This window comes from Microcebus murinus, chromosome 23 (assembly GCF_040939455.1).
Source record: "Microcebus murinus isolate Inina chromosome 23, M.murinus_Inina_mat1.0, whole genome shotgun sequence".
Lineage (NCBI taxonomy): Eukaryota > Metazoa > Chordata > Mammalia > Primates > Cheirogaleidae > Microcebus > Microcebus murinus.
In genome coordinates this window covers 27124903-27139472 of record NC_134126.1, presented here as the reverse complement: position 1 = coordinate 27139472, position 14570 = coordinate 27124903, and the positions used below count along the sequence as shown (strand labels likewise).

General features: G+C 40.9%; 1 protein-coding gene across 3 annotated transcripts in view; it reads left to right on the top strand.

Moving 5' to 3' along the window:
• The window catches only part of LOC105869167 (C4b-binding protein alpha chain), a 29214-nt gene extending 20166 nt beyond the window's left edge, over positions 1–9048 (top strand). For all 3 annotated transcript variants that reach the window (XM_075996895.1, XM_075996894.1, XM_012760835.3), the window contains exons 9-12: positions 1100–1288; positions 6412–6582; positions 7893–8068; positions 8611–9048. In XM_075996895.1, the coding sequence (XP_075853010.1) occupies positions 1100–1288; positions 6412–6582; positions 7893–8068; positions 8611–8784 (710 nt within the window). In that variant the 3' untranslated portion in view covers positions 8785–9048. The remainder of the gene's footprint in view (positions 1–1099; positions 1289–6411; positions 6583–7892; positions 8069–8610) is intronic.
• The last annotated feature ends 5522 nt before the right edge of the window (positions 9049–14570 follow it).

Sequence of the window (14570 nt, the reverse complement as noted above, 5' to 3'; positions counted from 1 at the left end):
GTATTAAAAGTGAAAGAATTTAAAGAGCTCTTTCTGTTACATTTTGCATCAAGAAAGAAAAGTTCTTGCCCTAACCAGTAATTTAAATTTATTTCTATGCAGTAGCTTTCAGGTGGAAATAAACTTTTGAGAACTTTCTTCTTCCTTGTCACATGCGAAGTGTAAGTTAACAGAGAACCTAATAATGACGCAACCCTAATACAACTATAAGTTTATGAATGTGATTTGTCATTGCTCTTGAAAATTTTTGAAAATTGACCTTTTCATACGGCTTTAATATGCCTTTTCATTTTGGAGGCTACCGATGAAATTGCTGAGTTGGAGGGAAACGACTGGATCAGAGTTTTTTTTAGCAAATCAAGAACAGGGAGAGCAGACTTGAAGTGTTTTGAGTCTCTTTTCCTGTTTCCCCAGCCCCTCTTCAGTGGTGAGGTCTTCCAAGCGTGGAAATAGCCGTAGGAGCCTCCTCAGGGTGATTTTACTAACCAGTAGCTTCACTTTTTATTTTATTTATTTTTATTATGTATTTATTTTTAAGCAGTAGAATTTTTTTATTCTCCAAGAAAATCTTAGGAGGAAGCTGTTAATGTAAACAGAGGGAAGCAGGGCTGGTCTATTCTGAAGAGGGTGGGGGACCTGGAGCCCCCTCCCACCCCCAGACTCCAAGCTCCTCCAAGGAAGTACCTGAAAAACCCACATTCCTCTTCGTGGTCTGCCCTCCCTCCAAGAAGTGTTAAAGATTTTTTGCATTATGCCCCCTCCCACCCCCCCTTCTATTTTAATAAAAGCACTAAATTAAAAATATATTTAACAAAACATATCGCCACCACCTAAATAACAAAGTATTGCTTATAGCTGCTTAGAAACCTACACTCTTGGTTATATTTATTTTACCCATTATGGTCTTATTGATTTAATTACTTAATAAAGCACATCTGTAAAAATGTGCTTTAAAAATAGAAGAGTTCTATTCTTCTAAATATAGAAGTATATTGATACTATATAATAATAAAATATATAAATAATAAAATATGTAAATATTCTTCTAAATATCACTCTTCTAAAAATAGAAGAGTAATCTATTTTTTTATTTTTTTAGAGTTATGTTGCCCCATACCACAGCTAAAGAATGGTGAAATCACTCAACAAAGAAAATATCGTCACGCCAATAACTGCACGTATTTCTATGGAGACCAGCTTTCATATTCATGTCCTGGGTTCTCAAGACTTTCAGTTACATGCCAGTCAGATGGCACATGGAGTCCCCGTACACCATCCTGCGGTGACAGTAAGAGCTCATAGAATTATATTATGTTGGGAGCTTCTTCTTATCACTGTGATGGGGATTATTAAGAATGTTTAAAATTAGGTTAAAAAAATTGATATACCCTGCATGATTCTTGGAGTAGATCCAACTCTCTCTTTTTCCCTCCTACTGTTTGTTCCCATTCTTTTTGACCTTCCCAGTTTCCTCTTCTTTTTTGAATAAGATCACATCTAATAGATAAGCTGAACTTTTCAATTACTGTGTTTTGTTTCTTTGGATTTACTCTCTTTTCCTCACTTATTTCTGATGCATCTGTCTTAATCTGCAGAACAAGACCCGTCCAAATCTATTTGAATTTGCCTTTCTGAACTGCTTCTTCCTGCTGCCTCTGAGTCTTCTAGTCAGACCGTCGCCCCATGTGAAATTCCTCCCTCTCCCCTACCAAGAGGCTCCAGTGCTAAACACATGCCTCCCTTTCCCCCTTTGTGTTTGATTGCCCCATCTATTGATGGTCAGGACCCATTCCCCTGCCAAGATAATGGTTTCTCTTATTGTCTTGTGGCCAGGAAGACCAAAGGAGCCCAAAGTGGCCAGGCATTAGTTGCAGCTTATAAATTAATAGGAAAACCCCTATCTCCCCTGGTAGAAATGTTTCCACTTTGCCAACCAGGACTTTTAAACCTACAGATTCCAGAGTTTCAGGCACGAGAAGCACAAACTCCCCAAATCACTTAACCGTGATGGTCATTGGGGCCACTCATGCTTCCATCTCCTGGTTCCTGGATCCATGCATTTATTTTATTGGGGACCCAGAGCCATACAAAGGTGGATATTTGATTCAAAGTAGATACTGCTTCCTGGAAGATAGTGTCCCGTCATTGTCAAGCATCGGCTCCCGGCTGGTACTTCCACTGTGCCTTTCCCTGGCCATTCCAATGTTCCCACAGGTCAGCAGGTTCAGGTGATGCATTATGTAATCTAAGTAGTGGACTCCACGACTGTGGTCACTTCTTTTTGCCATGTCTGGGTCTTCTGGTTGGATGTGGTGGATCCTACGCCAATTATTCAAACACTCTGTAATCCTTCAGATAACAGTGCTAAGTGAGGTCCTGCAGGCAGGAAAAGCAAATCCATACCTGCAATATTTGCCTATTTCTATCAGAATAAATTGTTCTTCCTTCCATGGTAGAAGGGGTCCACTACAATCAACCTGCTTGCAAATGGCTTTTTGGTTGCCGCAAGGCGTGGTGACATATTAGAGATTTAGCATTGTTGCTGGCAGGTTGGAAATTCAGTGACAACAATTAGCTTTGGTGTGTGTGGGGGGGTCCATGCCATTGGGCCCATGTTTATCTTCCATTCATGCTACTATGACCACTTTGCTTCTCTTCCTTTTATGGTGGCATCAGTGAGACCAATGACAGAGAATTGCTGACTTCGACTGGCTGAGACACTCTTTTCTACTTGGTTGTTCAATGCCTCTTCTGTTGGGGATGCTCTGGTGACAACACACAAAATAAAAATCTTCATACTTCCTGCCCATTCTCTATTTACTGGCTTCCAACCTAGATCTCCTTGTGCCAAGTCTTCCAGTCCCACCTGTGCCATCTTGTCCTGCTCATGCTCAATCCCAGATGCACCACTTCCTCCTGATAATGGTTGGTTGTCTGCCTGACCTTGTAACCTACTTGATGTGTCTGACAGACCTAGCTCATGATGAGTACTTCTGGCTGTGTGGTCACTCGATGACCCAAGGTCAGGAGCTTTGTCTCTATCGGGACCAAGCCACATGGCAGGAGTTATATTTCAAAAAGCACACAATTCTCTGCTGCAGTGTGTGGCCTTAGCTTCAGGATCTCAAGGATCTGTGGTATAACTGTCCCATTGACATTTGCATCCTTTTTTTAACCACAGTCACCCCCAATACACTAGTCTCTCTAGGGTCCTGAGGCCCAAGAAACAGGGATGATGTCACTGCAGAGCTCTTTCCTAACACGGGCCTCACTCAAACCTGTCAATCTTTCGTTGGAGCACTATTCCCAAGAATGGATTATGCTGCCTCCTAGAATCTGAAAAGCACTACTAGGTGCTGGGCTTCCTTCTTCATGGTAGGATATGCAATTTATAGTAATTTGACTTTAGTTTGGAAGGGATATCCTAGTGTTCTTGAACCCTGCACCTCTAAAAGTTTTATTGGCATGGCAAATCCCTGAATCTTTATCTTCTATAATCTGGAGCATCATCATGATAGCTACTTCTTGCTCATTTAGTAGAATTAACATGATGCCATTGAAATATTGAATTAATGTGATTTTCTGTGGATATCCAGATGGCCAAGATGTCTTCAGACTCTATGATGACAGGGGCAGGAGGGTTACCATAGCCCAGGGAAAAAACTGCAACTGTATGCTCTTGACTATTTCTGATCCTCTTTTCTGATAGAGATGGAAAAGGAGGCCTTTACAAAATCAGTACTTGAAGCTACATTAATCTACTTTAGCAAAGAAACCACATTTGGTACAGTGGCTGCAATAGGGGCTAAAATGCTGTTGCGTTTTTAATAGTGCCCTGTAATTCTTCAGAGCTCTTCTAACTTTTGTAGTATACAGACAGGTGAATTTAATGGAGTTATGATAGGGGTGACCATTCTTATATCTTTAGCTGTTTAAGAAATTAGTGCCACTAATTTCCCCAGTTTTCCTCTCCTACTCCTAAAGATATAAAATTATATTTATTTATTTAGAGACAGAGTCTCGCTTTGTTGCCCAGGCTAGAGTGAGTGCCATGGCGTCAGCCTAGCTCACAGCAACCTCAAACTCCTGGGCTCAAGCGATCCTCCTGCCTCAGCCTCCTGAGTAGCTGGGACTACAGGCATGCACCACCATGCCCGGCTAATTTTTTCTCTATATATTAGTTGGCCAATTAATTTCTTTCTATTTATAGTAGAGACGGGGTCTCGCCCTTGCTCAGGCTGGTTTCAAACTCCTGACCTTAAGCGATTCTCCCGCCTCAGCCTCCCAGAATGCTAGGATTACAAGCGTGAGCCACTGTGGCCGGCCATAAAATTGTATTTTAAAAAAATTCTACTTTCTTTGCTTTGGGGAGGGGTTGAGGTGGGTAGGCACTATCAGTTGTTTCTTCTTGGCTTTCTTGCATGTGATAGTTCTTACCCCATGGGCCAAGGACTTGATATGGGGGTTGGGCCAATTACCAATTTTGTCTATTCTGATTACACTTTCCAGGATAATGTAAATGACCACCAAGTGGTGTAATAGGAGAGCCATGATGGTTCCAGGTATCAACGTCAACTACAGCCCTGTGTCTAGTAATGCTTGGATTACTGTACACGTTTTATAGTGCACAGCTACCTACATAAAAGAACACAGGTCCTCTTAGAGGACTGGGGGACTCATTAATGTACACACTTTCCAGGGTTCTGTAGCATCTTCACTACTGGGAACTAGATTCATCTTCAGTCAGTGATCATGAGGCCTGAAAACTGGCCCAGGTCCAGGCACTGAGCAATGGATTGTGACTTTTTATTGGGCCAAATACCATCAGCCCCTTGATCATCCATCCTCCATTTCTTTTGATGGTACAAATAAAGTAGTATCCTTGTTGGGCTGCTCATCTATTTTCACCCCTAAGAATGCCATGGTCTATTAATCTTCTTAACTCTCAGGCACTCCTGGTTGCCTCTCTGTCCTTGCAATTCATTATAATGCTTACATTCGCCTAGCTTCTCTCTTCTTTTTTTTTTTAATGTTAAGTTTAACTTAATTTTTTATTATTCTAGAGACAGAGTCTTGCTCTCTCACCCAGACTGGGTGCAGTGGTATGATCACAGCTCACAGCAGCCTTAAACTCCCGGGTTCAAGCGATCCTCCTGCCTCAGCCTCCCGAGAAGCTGGGGCTACAGGCACATGCCACCATGCCCGGCTAATTTGTCTTATTTTTTGTAGATTGGTCTCCAAATCCCTCAGGGCTTGGTCTCTGCCAAAATATTGCTCTTTCATGTTCTACTTCACAACTTCTTCCCATAGTATCTCTAGTAAGAGCAGGTTCTGGTACCTTTCCCTGAGTATTTCACCTGGGCTTTGCTTTTTCACCTGAAACTTCTTCTTTTTGGAACTATCTGGCAACTGATGTCTCTACTTGGCCATCTTGCCCCCTTCCCTCACATACCTTCTAAAGCAGATGAGCACCTCTCTGCTATTGCTATCAGCAAATTTTGTTCATGAATGACCTTTACCATCATCAGCTCTGGCCTTTGATGTAGGTGTACCTCTTCTCAGGGAATTCCTTATGGCCGTGGTAAATATTGTATCCTCCAGGACTTCCCACGTGACATAATCACCTGGCAGATTTTCCGGGGTACATATATGTCCACTGCAGCACGCTCACTTCCCTGAGCTCTTTCATTCCTTCTTCTACCATCTGCCATGGAAATTCCAGCATTTCAATCTCACTTATACTTCTTTGTGGGTCATTACTTTTTTCATGCTTTTGGTAGCATCTTAGTATAGTGCTCATGACTACTATAGTTCTTTGCCTGACATCGCTGCTACTTTATTTTATTTAACTTTCTCATGCAGTGTTAGTGGACTCTGACAATGTTCCCTTCCAGAAAGGTGCTTGGCATCATATCCTTTTTATTTCAATGTGAAAGTCACCATTTTCCTTCTTATGAGCTCTTTTCTAAAGTGTTTAAAATGCAGTATTTTCCTGGTGAGGATGGATGGACACTTTTGTTTGGGGAGCAATGACTCAGAGATTGTGGATGTTTTAACTTCCTTACAGTTTCTCACCGATGCACATCCCTGCATTTAGCTGGCAAGGGACTAAGTGTATGAAGTGACTTGGGGCTGACTCCAGCCTTCGTGTCAAAGTGACCCCTAAACAATGTGAAGTTGAGTGAGCTTGTCAATAAGATGAAGGAAAACCTATGGGCTTGTCACTCGAGCTTTTCCACAGTTCCTCAGCCCGAGGTTTACATGAATATGTGGGTTTGGCCAAGTGACCTTATGGGCAGAGAGGCTAGAAGGGCAGAATGAAGCCTCCTATAAACCACACGCATTCTGGGATGTGCTATTTTATGTTTTCTCCAAGCTCACACTCTCTCGCTTTTATGTCTCGCCATCAAGATTGCCATTTTCCTCCTACTATTGCCCATGGACATCATCGACGAGTTTCTACATACAGCATATTCAGAGAAGACGTTATTTATGAATGTGATAAAGGATACATTCTGGTTGGACAGGCAAAACTCTCCTGTAGTTCTTCACTCTGGACACCTTCAGCCCCTCAATGTAAAGGTAAATCCAGCCCCCTTTTCAGCCATGGCTACATGTGTGGAACTGTCACGAGAGCACCGCAAGCAAAGTGTCTTCCCTGCCAGAGGCAGCATGAAAACATCTGAGTTGATTTTATTTATTTTAAATAATCAATATATGCAAACGGTACCCGATGCAAAAAGTGCAAAGAGCACACACAAATGGCGATCTCCTCCACTTCTTTCTCCTAGTCACAAAATTCAACTTCCTTGAGGTAGCCCCTATTCCAGTTTCTTGTATATATTTCCAGAAATATTCTAGAAGCATCACATTTTATATGAGTTTACCTATGAACCTTTATGGCAAAATTTTCATGGAAAACTTGCTCTAGCATGAATGTAGGCTCTCCTGGGCTAATTCCAAAAACTATGAGTGACAAGTGTTTCCACCAGACCCTTGTGCAGGGCCCCACCTGCCAAGACATAGGTGCTGTGTGACAGGGGGCTCCTACTTTGCAGCTTATTATGGGGACATGTGGAATCAAAATTGGGTCTGATGTTTTTTTTGAGACGGAGTCTCACTCTGTTCCCCAGGCTAGAGCTCCATGGCATCGGCCTAGCTCACGGCAACCTCAAACTCCTGGACTCAAGCCATCCTCCTGCCTCAGCCTCCCAAGTAGCTGACACTACAGGCATGTGACAGGGTCTCACTCTTGCTCAGGCTGGTCTCCAACTCCTGAGCTCAAACAATCCGCCCACCTCGACCTCCCAGAGTGCTAGGATTTATTAAAGGCATGAGCCACCTCGCCTGGCCTTGGGTCTGATTTTTATATGGGTACAGACTTGCTATTAACATGTATCATTTTGCTATGAACAATTGCAGGATTCATTTGATACCAGTGTCTCCATTGCACACAGGAGAATAATAGGCAAGAAGGAAATTTTTGTACTTAGAATCTTATAGCAATCAAGACTAGGAGTAAGAATTTCCTAGCTGAGAATTTGGGATCATGTACCTTCTTTTAAAAATATTCCATTGTGTTATTTAAAAATGTTATGACCTTGAGCAAATTTCTTAACCTTTGTGTATCTCAACTTTCCCCTACATAAAATGGGAACAATAGCAGCACTCACTTCACGGGGCTATTGCGAAACTTAAACAAGATAATCACATGAACTGCTTAGCCCAAAGTCTGATAAGTAGTCATGCCCCATATTATTGTGATCAAAATGAAAAAAAAAAAAAAGAATAGTTAGTAGCCCTTAAATACAGTTCATTCTTTTTATACTAGACTGTTATCATGTCTTTCTTCTTAGATTTACGGATTGTTTAAAAATATGTTTCCATTCTAGCTGTGTGCGAGAAACCAGAAATAGCCAATGGAAAGCTGTCCGTGGATAAGCATCAGTATGTTGAACTTGAAGGCGTCACCATCCACTGTGACTCTGGCTATAATATAGTGGGTCCCAAAAATATCACTTGCTCAGAGAACAGAACCTGGGACCCAGCAATGCCCAAGTGCGAGTGGGTAAGTGGCAGAATTCATGAACGGTCTGGGCTGTCGACCCCTAAAACTAGCGCTATCCTTCCAAGCTCTGTCCGGTCAGCAACGGTGGCATCTGACTTGTCAGGATTCATTTCTGAGTGACTTGAGAGAACTCCTTCTGTTGCCGTAAAGCGCTCTGGTGAGTTAGGGGTGGCGAGTTCTCTGGCTCTCACTGGAGATAGGAACAACTGAGCTGTCAGTGGACCATCCCACAGACTCGAGAGTACTGACTCCCAACTTCACTTTTTCTAAACCACATAATATACCGTTGTTCTACTTCTGGAGGGTCACCAACATAGCTTTTGTCTCTTTGGAAGCTTTCTGGGCAGCTGTCACAAAACAGGTCCATGTCCCTCTGGGAAAAACTACCGTGGGACCACAGTGATTATCTAGTTTCCCCTGTCAACCTCCAGTCTGAGGCTGGTCTTGGTCCTGATCCCGTGGTCCTTCCATTGTCACGGGGCACCCTCCCTCGTGGTTTGGAGAGGTCTCTCAACCACACTCACCACCCGCCTCTCTTTTAGGAGGTCGCTGAAGGCTGTGAGCAAGTTCTCGCAGGCAGAAAGCTCATGCGGTGTCTGCCAAGCCTAGAGGATGTGAAAATGGCCCTAGAGGTGTATAAACTGTCTCTGGAGATTGAACTACTGGAACTACAGAGAGACAACGTAAGACTGGCCACGCAGGAGAAAGAACTGTAACTTTCCAAAAAGAGGGAGGAGAAAGGTACCTTGCTGGCTTGCCTCCTATGATCCAATACACATCACTTCATTTGGGCACAGCTACTTTTGCTTTGGCACTGAAACTAATTGTAAGAAATATTTAGAAATGATAATTTGTGAAAGTTTAGTGCTGTAAGAGTGTATGTAGAATTACCGATCATCTTGTGGCTCATGTTTTCGCTTTTTCTGGACACAAAGGGGATGTTATTTTCGATTAAAAATGTACATACCAAAAAAATATAATTTTGACTTCGTGGTCATTTAGGGCTCTGAAACAAGAATACTTGACAAATCCATTACATGAGGTTATACTTTTATTTTATTGTGTGGGCCACCAGTGTGCGTCCCTGGACTGCTTTTGGTCCCCTGGTCCACGTGTGAACATCACTCAGGTCCTCTGGGTTCAGATTAGATGTCAACACACCCAAAGTCCCTGTCCTTTCTCCCCACGGGAGGGGGTCACGCCCTCCCCTAACTCCTGCGCACGTTGCCTCTTTCGCTCCCAGCACAGCTCCGCCGTTGCCTTCCACGGGGGGTTCACATTTGTGTCTGACCTGCTCGTTCCAACCCCAGAGCAGGACCTCGGAGAGACAAGTGAAGGTGGAGCCCACACATCGGCCCCCTGCTCATTGCCAAGTCTTCCACCTGGTTTGGCCGCCATTTTCCTCACTCCTAAATGAAAATGGCTTGAGCAACCGCCCCACACATGAGGAGAAACACTGTATCGATCTCTCTTATATCTCTGGGTACTCTGGAGGCTTCTATTCCTTCAAGTCATCACTTCCTCCAACTCTTGCTTCCCCTGAAGTCTCTTTCTCACATATATTTTGTCTCCTCTGGCTGTCTCCTCTCTCCTGGTACACAGAACTCCCTGGGGAACGTTGGCCTCTTCGGTTGAATCTCCCTGCCCACACTCTGAGGAGGCCATGGCGTATATGTAGCGGGCTTTCACTGAACTTTAGATGAAACAGAGGGGCTTGAACTGTGAGAGAAACTCACTGCTGTGGTTCAAATGTTTGTCGCTTCTAAAATTCACGTTGAAACTTAATCCTAAATGTCACAATGTTGATATGTCACATTGTGGATTTTATTTTTTATTTTTATTTAATTTTTTTTCTATTTTTTTTATTTCAGCATATTATGGGGGTACAAATGTTAAGGTTATGTATATTGCCCATGCCCCCCTTCCCCCTCCCACCCGCCCAACACCTGATAAATGTTATTCCGATATGTCCACTTAAGTGTTGATCCGTTAATACCAATTTGCTGGTGAGTACATGTGGTGCTTGTTTTTCCATTCTTGAGATACATCACTTAGTAGAATGGGTTCCAGCTCTGTCCAGGAAAACGCAAGAGGTGCTAGATCACCATTGCTTCTTAAAGCTGAATAGTACTCCATGGTATACATATACCACATTTTATTAATCCATTCATGTATTGATGGGCACCTGAGTTGTTTCCACACCTTTGCAATTGTGAACTGTGCTGCTATAAACATTCGAGTGTAGGTGTCCCATTTGTAGAGTGTCATTTGATCTTTTGAGTAGATGCCCAGTAGTGGAATTGCTGGATCAAATGGTAGATCTACTTGTATCGCTTTAAGGTATCTCCATATTGCTTTCCACAGAGGCTGAACCAGTTTGCAGTCCCAGCAGCAGTGTAGGAGTGTTCCTCTCTCTCTGCATCCACGCCAACATTTATTGTTTGGGGACTTTTTGATAAAGGCCATTCTTACTGGAGATAAGTGATATCTCCTTGCAGTTTTGATTTGCATTTCCCTGATGATTAGAGATGTTGAGCATTTTTTCATGTTTGTTGGCCTTTATTCTGTCTTCTTCTGAAAAATTTCTGTTCATGTCCTTTGCCCACTTTTTGATAGGGTTGTTTGATTTTTTTCTTGCTGATTTTCCTGAGTTCTAAATAAATTCTAGTTATCAGCCCTTTATCCGATGTGTAGCTTGCGAAAATTTTTTTTATTTATTTATTTATTTATTTTTTTTCTTCTTTTTACAACTTGACGTTTTCAGCAGCTTGCGAAAATTTTTGCCAATTTTGTGGGTTGTCTGTTTGCTCTCTTGACAGTTTATTTGGCTGTGCAGAAGCTTTTTCATTTGATCAGGTCCCATTTATTTATTTTTGTTGATGCTGTGATTGCTTTTGGGGTCTTCTTCATAAATTCTTTGCCTAGGCCAATGTCTAGAAGAGTATTTCCAACATTTTCCTCTAGAATTCTAATAGTTTCACACCTAAGGTTCAAATCTGTTTTCCAGCGTGAGTAGAATTTTGTGAGAGGTGAAAGGTGTGGGTCTTGTTTCAGTCTTCTGCATGTGGCTATCCAGTTTCCCCAGCACCATTTATTGAATAAGGATTCTTTTCCCCAGTCTATGTTTTTGTCTGCTTTGTCAAAGATTAGTTGGCTATATGAGAACGGTTCTCTATTCTGTTCCACTGGTTAATGTCCCTGTTCTTGTGCCAATTCTAAGCTGTTTTAATTACTATAGCCTTGTAGTATAGTTTGAAATCTGATAAATTGATACCTCCTATTTTGTTTTTATTGCCTAGGATTGATTTTGCTATACAGGGTCTTCTCTGGTTCCACACGAAGCGTGAAATTATTTTTTCTATATCTGTGAAAAATGATGATGGTATTTTAATAGGGAATGCATTGGTTCTGTAGGTCACTTTGGGTAGTGTAGACATTTTAACAATGTTGATTCTACCCACATTGTGGATTTCAGAAGTGATTGGATGGATCATAAGCAATCTGCCCTCATGAATGGATTAATCCATTCATAGATGAATGGATTATGAGTTAATGGATTAATGTGTTATCATGGAAGTGGGACTGGTGGCTTTATAAAAGAGGAAGAGAGCCATCCAGCCTGAGCAAGAGCGAGACCCTGTCTTTACTAAAAATAGAAAGAAATTAGCTGGGCAACTAAAAATATATAGAAAAAATTAGCCGGGCATGGTGGCGCATGCCTGTAGTCCCAGCTACTCAGGAGGCTGAGGCAGGAGGATCGCTTGAGCCCAGCAGTCTGAGGTTGCTGTGAGCTAGGCTGATGCCACGGCACTCTAGCCTGGACAACAGAGTGAGACTCTGTCTCCAAAAAAAAAATATCCACATGCCGGGTGCTGTGATCAGCACCCATGCTCTTTGTCTCCAATTGACCCCAGGTGGTCCAGCCCTCCTGGCATTCCCAGCACTCCCCATGGGACAGGACTGGAGTGGGCTTCCCCTGAAAATTTCCAGACCAGTGGGGAAGGCAAACATCTACTTCCAATTCCCACATCCCACCTTGAAAACTGTGGGTCCAGGGAAGTTCTCCATGAGTGGGGTTATGCCAATCTAAGGGACGGGGTGGAATAGTCTAAATTAACTCTTCCTCTTACAAATTGTGGGTTTTCTTGTTTCTGTGTGTCCGGTGGGTTACTCCACATCTCCCCTGAGTTCTGGTGAATTCAGGGTGGTAGTCTTATCTTTGAATGTTGCCAGTTGTACTTTTGTGGGGAGGGGTGGTGCTGAGGGTCGTCTTCTATTCCACCATCTTGCTGAGGTCACTGTGTTGTTAGCTGATGTTTCAAATGCATTATGTACATGAAAAACATTTGTGGATGATCTTAGCTATGTTTAAGAATGTTTTACTGATATGGAGAAACTAGCTTGGATATTGGGATTGACTGGAAAAGAATAATTATTTTTTCACTTTCAAAATTAATTTTATATATAAATATCATCATTTTATAAATGAATTAATTTCATAAATAAAAATAAAGTTTCCACTCTCTGAAATGTTGCCTTCCACACCATCCTACTAGAGGAGTAGATAGCTAGGTATGCTTATTTTTCATATTAATAATGTGCTCAGATAAAGAGTTATTCACCCCAAGCCTTAGTCTTTAAGAGAACAAAAGAAACAGTTGAAGTTTTTACCTGCTAATTCTTTATGTTTCCTTCTTTACCATTCCTTCTGACTATAAAGGAGCTGCACAGACTTATTTTCACACTGATTTAAATTATTTCTTCATTCTTTAGTTCATTCTTTTATTTAAATGCCTTTAAAAATTGCCTAAAATAAATATATGTATATGTAAACAAATATTAAAACAATAAAGGTAGGTATAAATAGCTCACCTCCATTCCATTATCCATTTTCTCTTTCTACTTTAAATTTAAATTTCATATTTAAAATTTTAACTTTCGTTCATAATTCTATAAATTATAAACCATGTTACCAATACATGTATTTCTTGACCTATCAACTTCATTAATCTTTAAAATTAATTTAAAGTATATTCATGTTTAACAAATTAGTGTAGTTTCTGTACCCACACAATTCTTTTTCCTTCCTCCTAGAGAACCACTGTCATCTCTTGCAACATTTTTTTTCTGGTATTTATCCTCATATTCTTAGATAATATATTTTTAAAATTTTTCTCTTAAATTATCTATTTTAGATGTTATCTATTCATAACAGAAAAAGATTTAATCATCTTTTCATTACTTTTCATTCATTGCTTTTCTTCTTTCTCGTGTACTTATTGCACAATTTTGGTTAAATCAATAATAACTTTTGCATTTTATGACTGCGCACTAAACCAAGTAGTGTTCTGTTAGCATGTTTCCTTTCTTTTGTTTTATCCTGGTGTCTATAATGTCCCTTTTTTAGTAATGTTTTTTTTTCTTTATTTTTTATTTTTTTTAAATTTTAATAACTATTTTTTATTTCCTTTTATATTCTCTAAAGGCCTTTAATTCAAAGCTTTTTTAGTAATGTTGTTTGCTTTCTTAATTGCCTGCTTTGTTTTCTGTATTTGTATTTCCATTTCCTCCTAAATGCTCCAAGAGATTTTTTTCAGTTTATTAAATGTGTTCCAGCATTCAGAGACATCAGATGCTTCATCGACTCCCTTCTTGTTCTATGGACCTTTCTCGCACAGCCCTCGATTCTCCCACTTGGTCTTAGTGTGGGTGCCTCCAGAAACAGACCCTGAAACAGGAATTAAAATGTAAGCACTCTGTTTAGGAGCTTCAGGGAACACCAAAAGAGAAGTAAGGCAGCGAGATATGGAAGGAAAGGCAGCCACAAAAGGATATGTTATCAGGCCTGTTAGGATGACCAAAGCCCAATCCCAAGGTAAACTGGTAAAGCTGTTGAACTCACACCTTAGAGTAATCACACATGGATAAAGAGCTGGGCTATTTCTATAATAACTTCCATCAGTTGTTAATTGAGGACTGCTCTTACGAGGTGTTAATTACCTCCCCTTTGTCCTAAGTGCAAATCAGAGTAGGATTTAAATTGTTCCGGAAAAAAGTCTGGGTAAAAGGAAGCAGATATGGACAGTTGGAAGTTGTGAATATGAGAATATGAGAAAATAGCAGGATCCTAATGTTATTGACAGGACATTGACAGGTGAATTTTTATAATTTCTTTTAAGAATATTTCCTAACATTTCCCAAAGGATTTTTTTTAATTGTTTTCTGTCTTTAAAAAAAAAAAAATTAGTAGTCTGTGCTTTCCCCCTAGATTCATTATTATTTCTACAAAGCTATCTGTAATAGAGAAGTCTTATTTTTCTCCCTGCAAACCTCTGTCATTGGTTAGCTGTTCTTCTTTAAGAGAACCAAGTAATCCCACTTAAAGTTGTGTGTATGTGAACAAATTTTGGTGACAGTAGGCTTATGTGTAGTGTGAGGGGACAGTGAGGCATTTTAATTAAATTGTGGTTATAGCAGAGACTATGAATTGTTCTCCTACTTT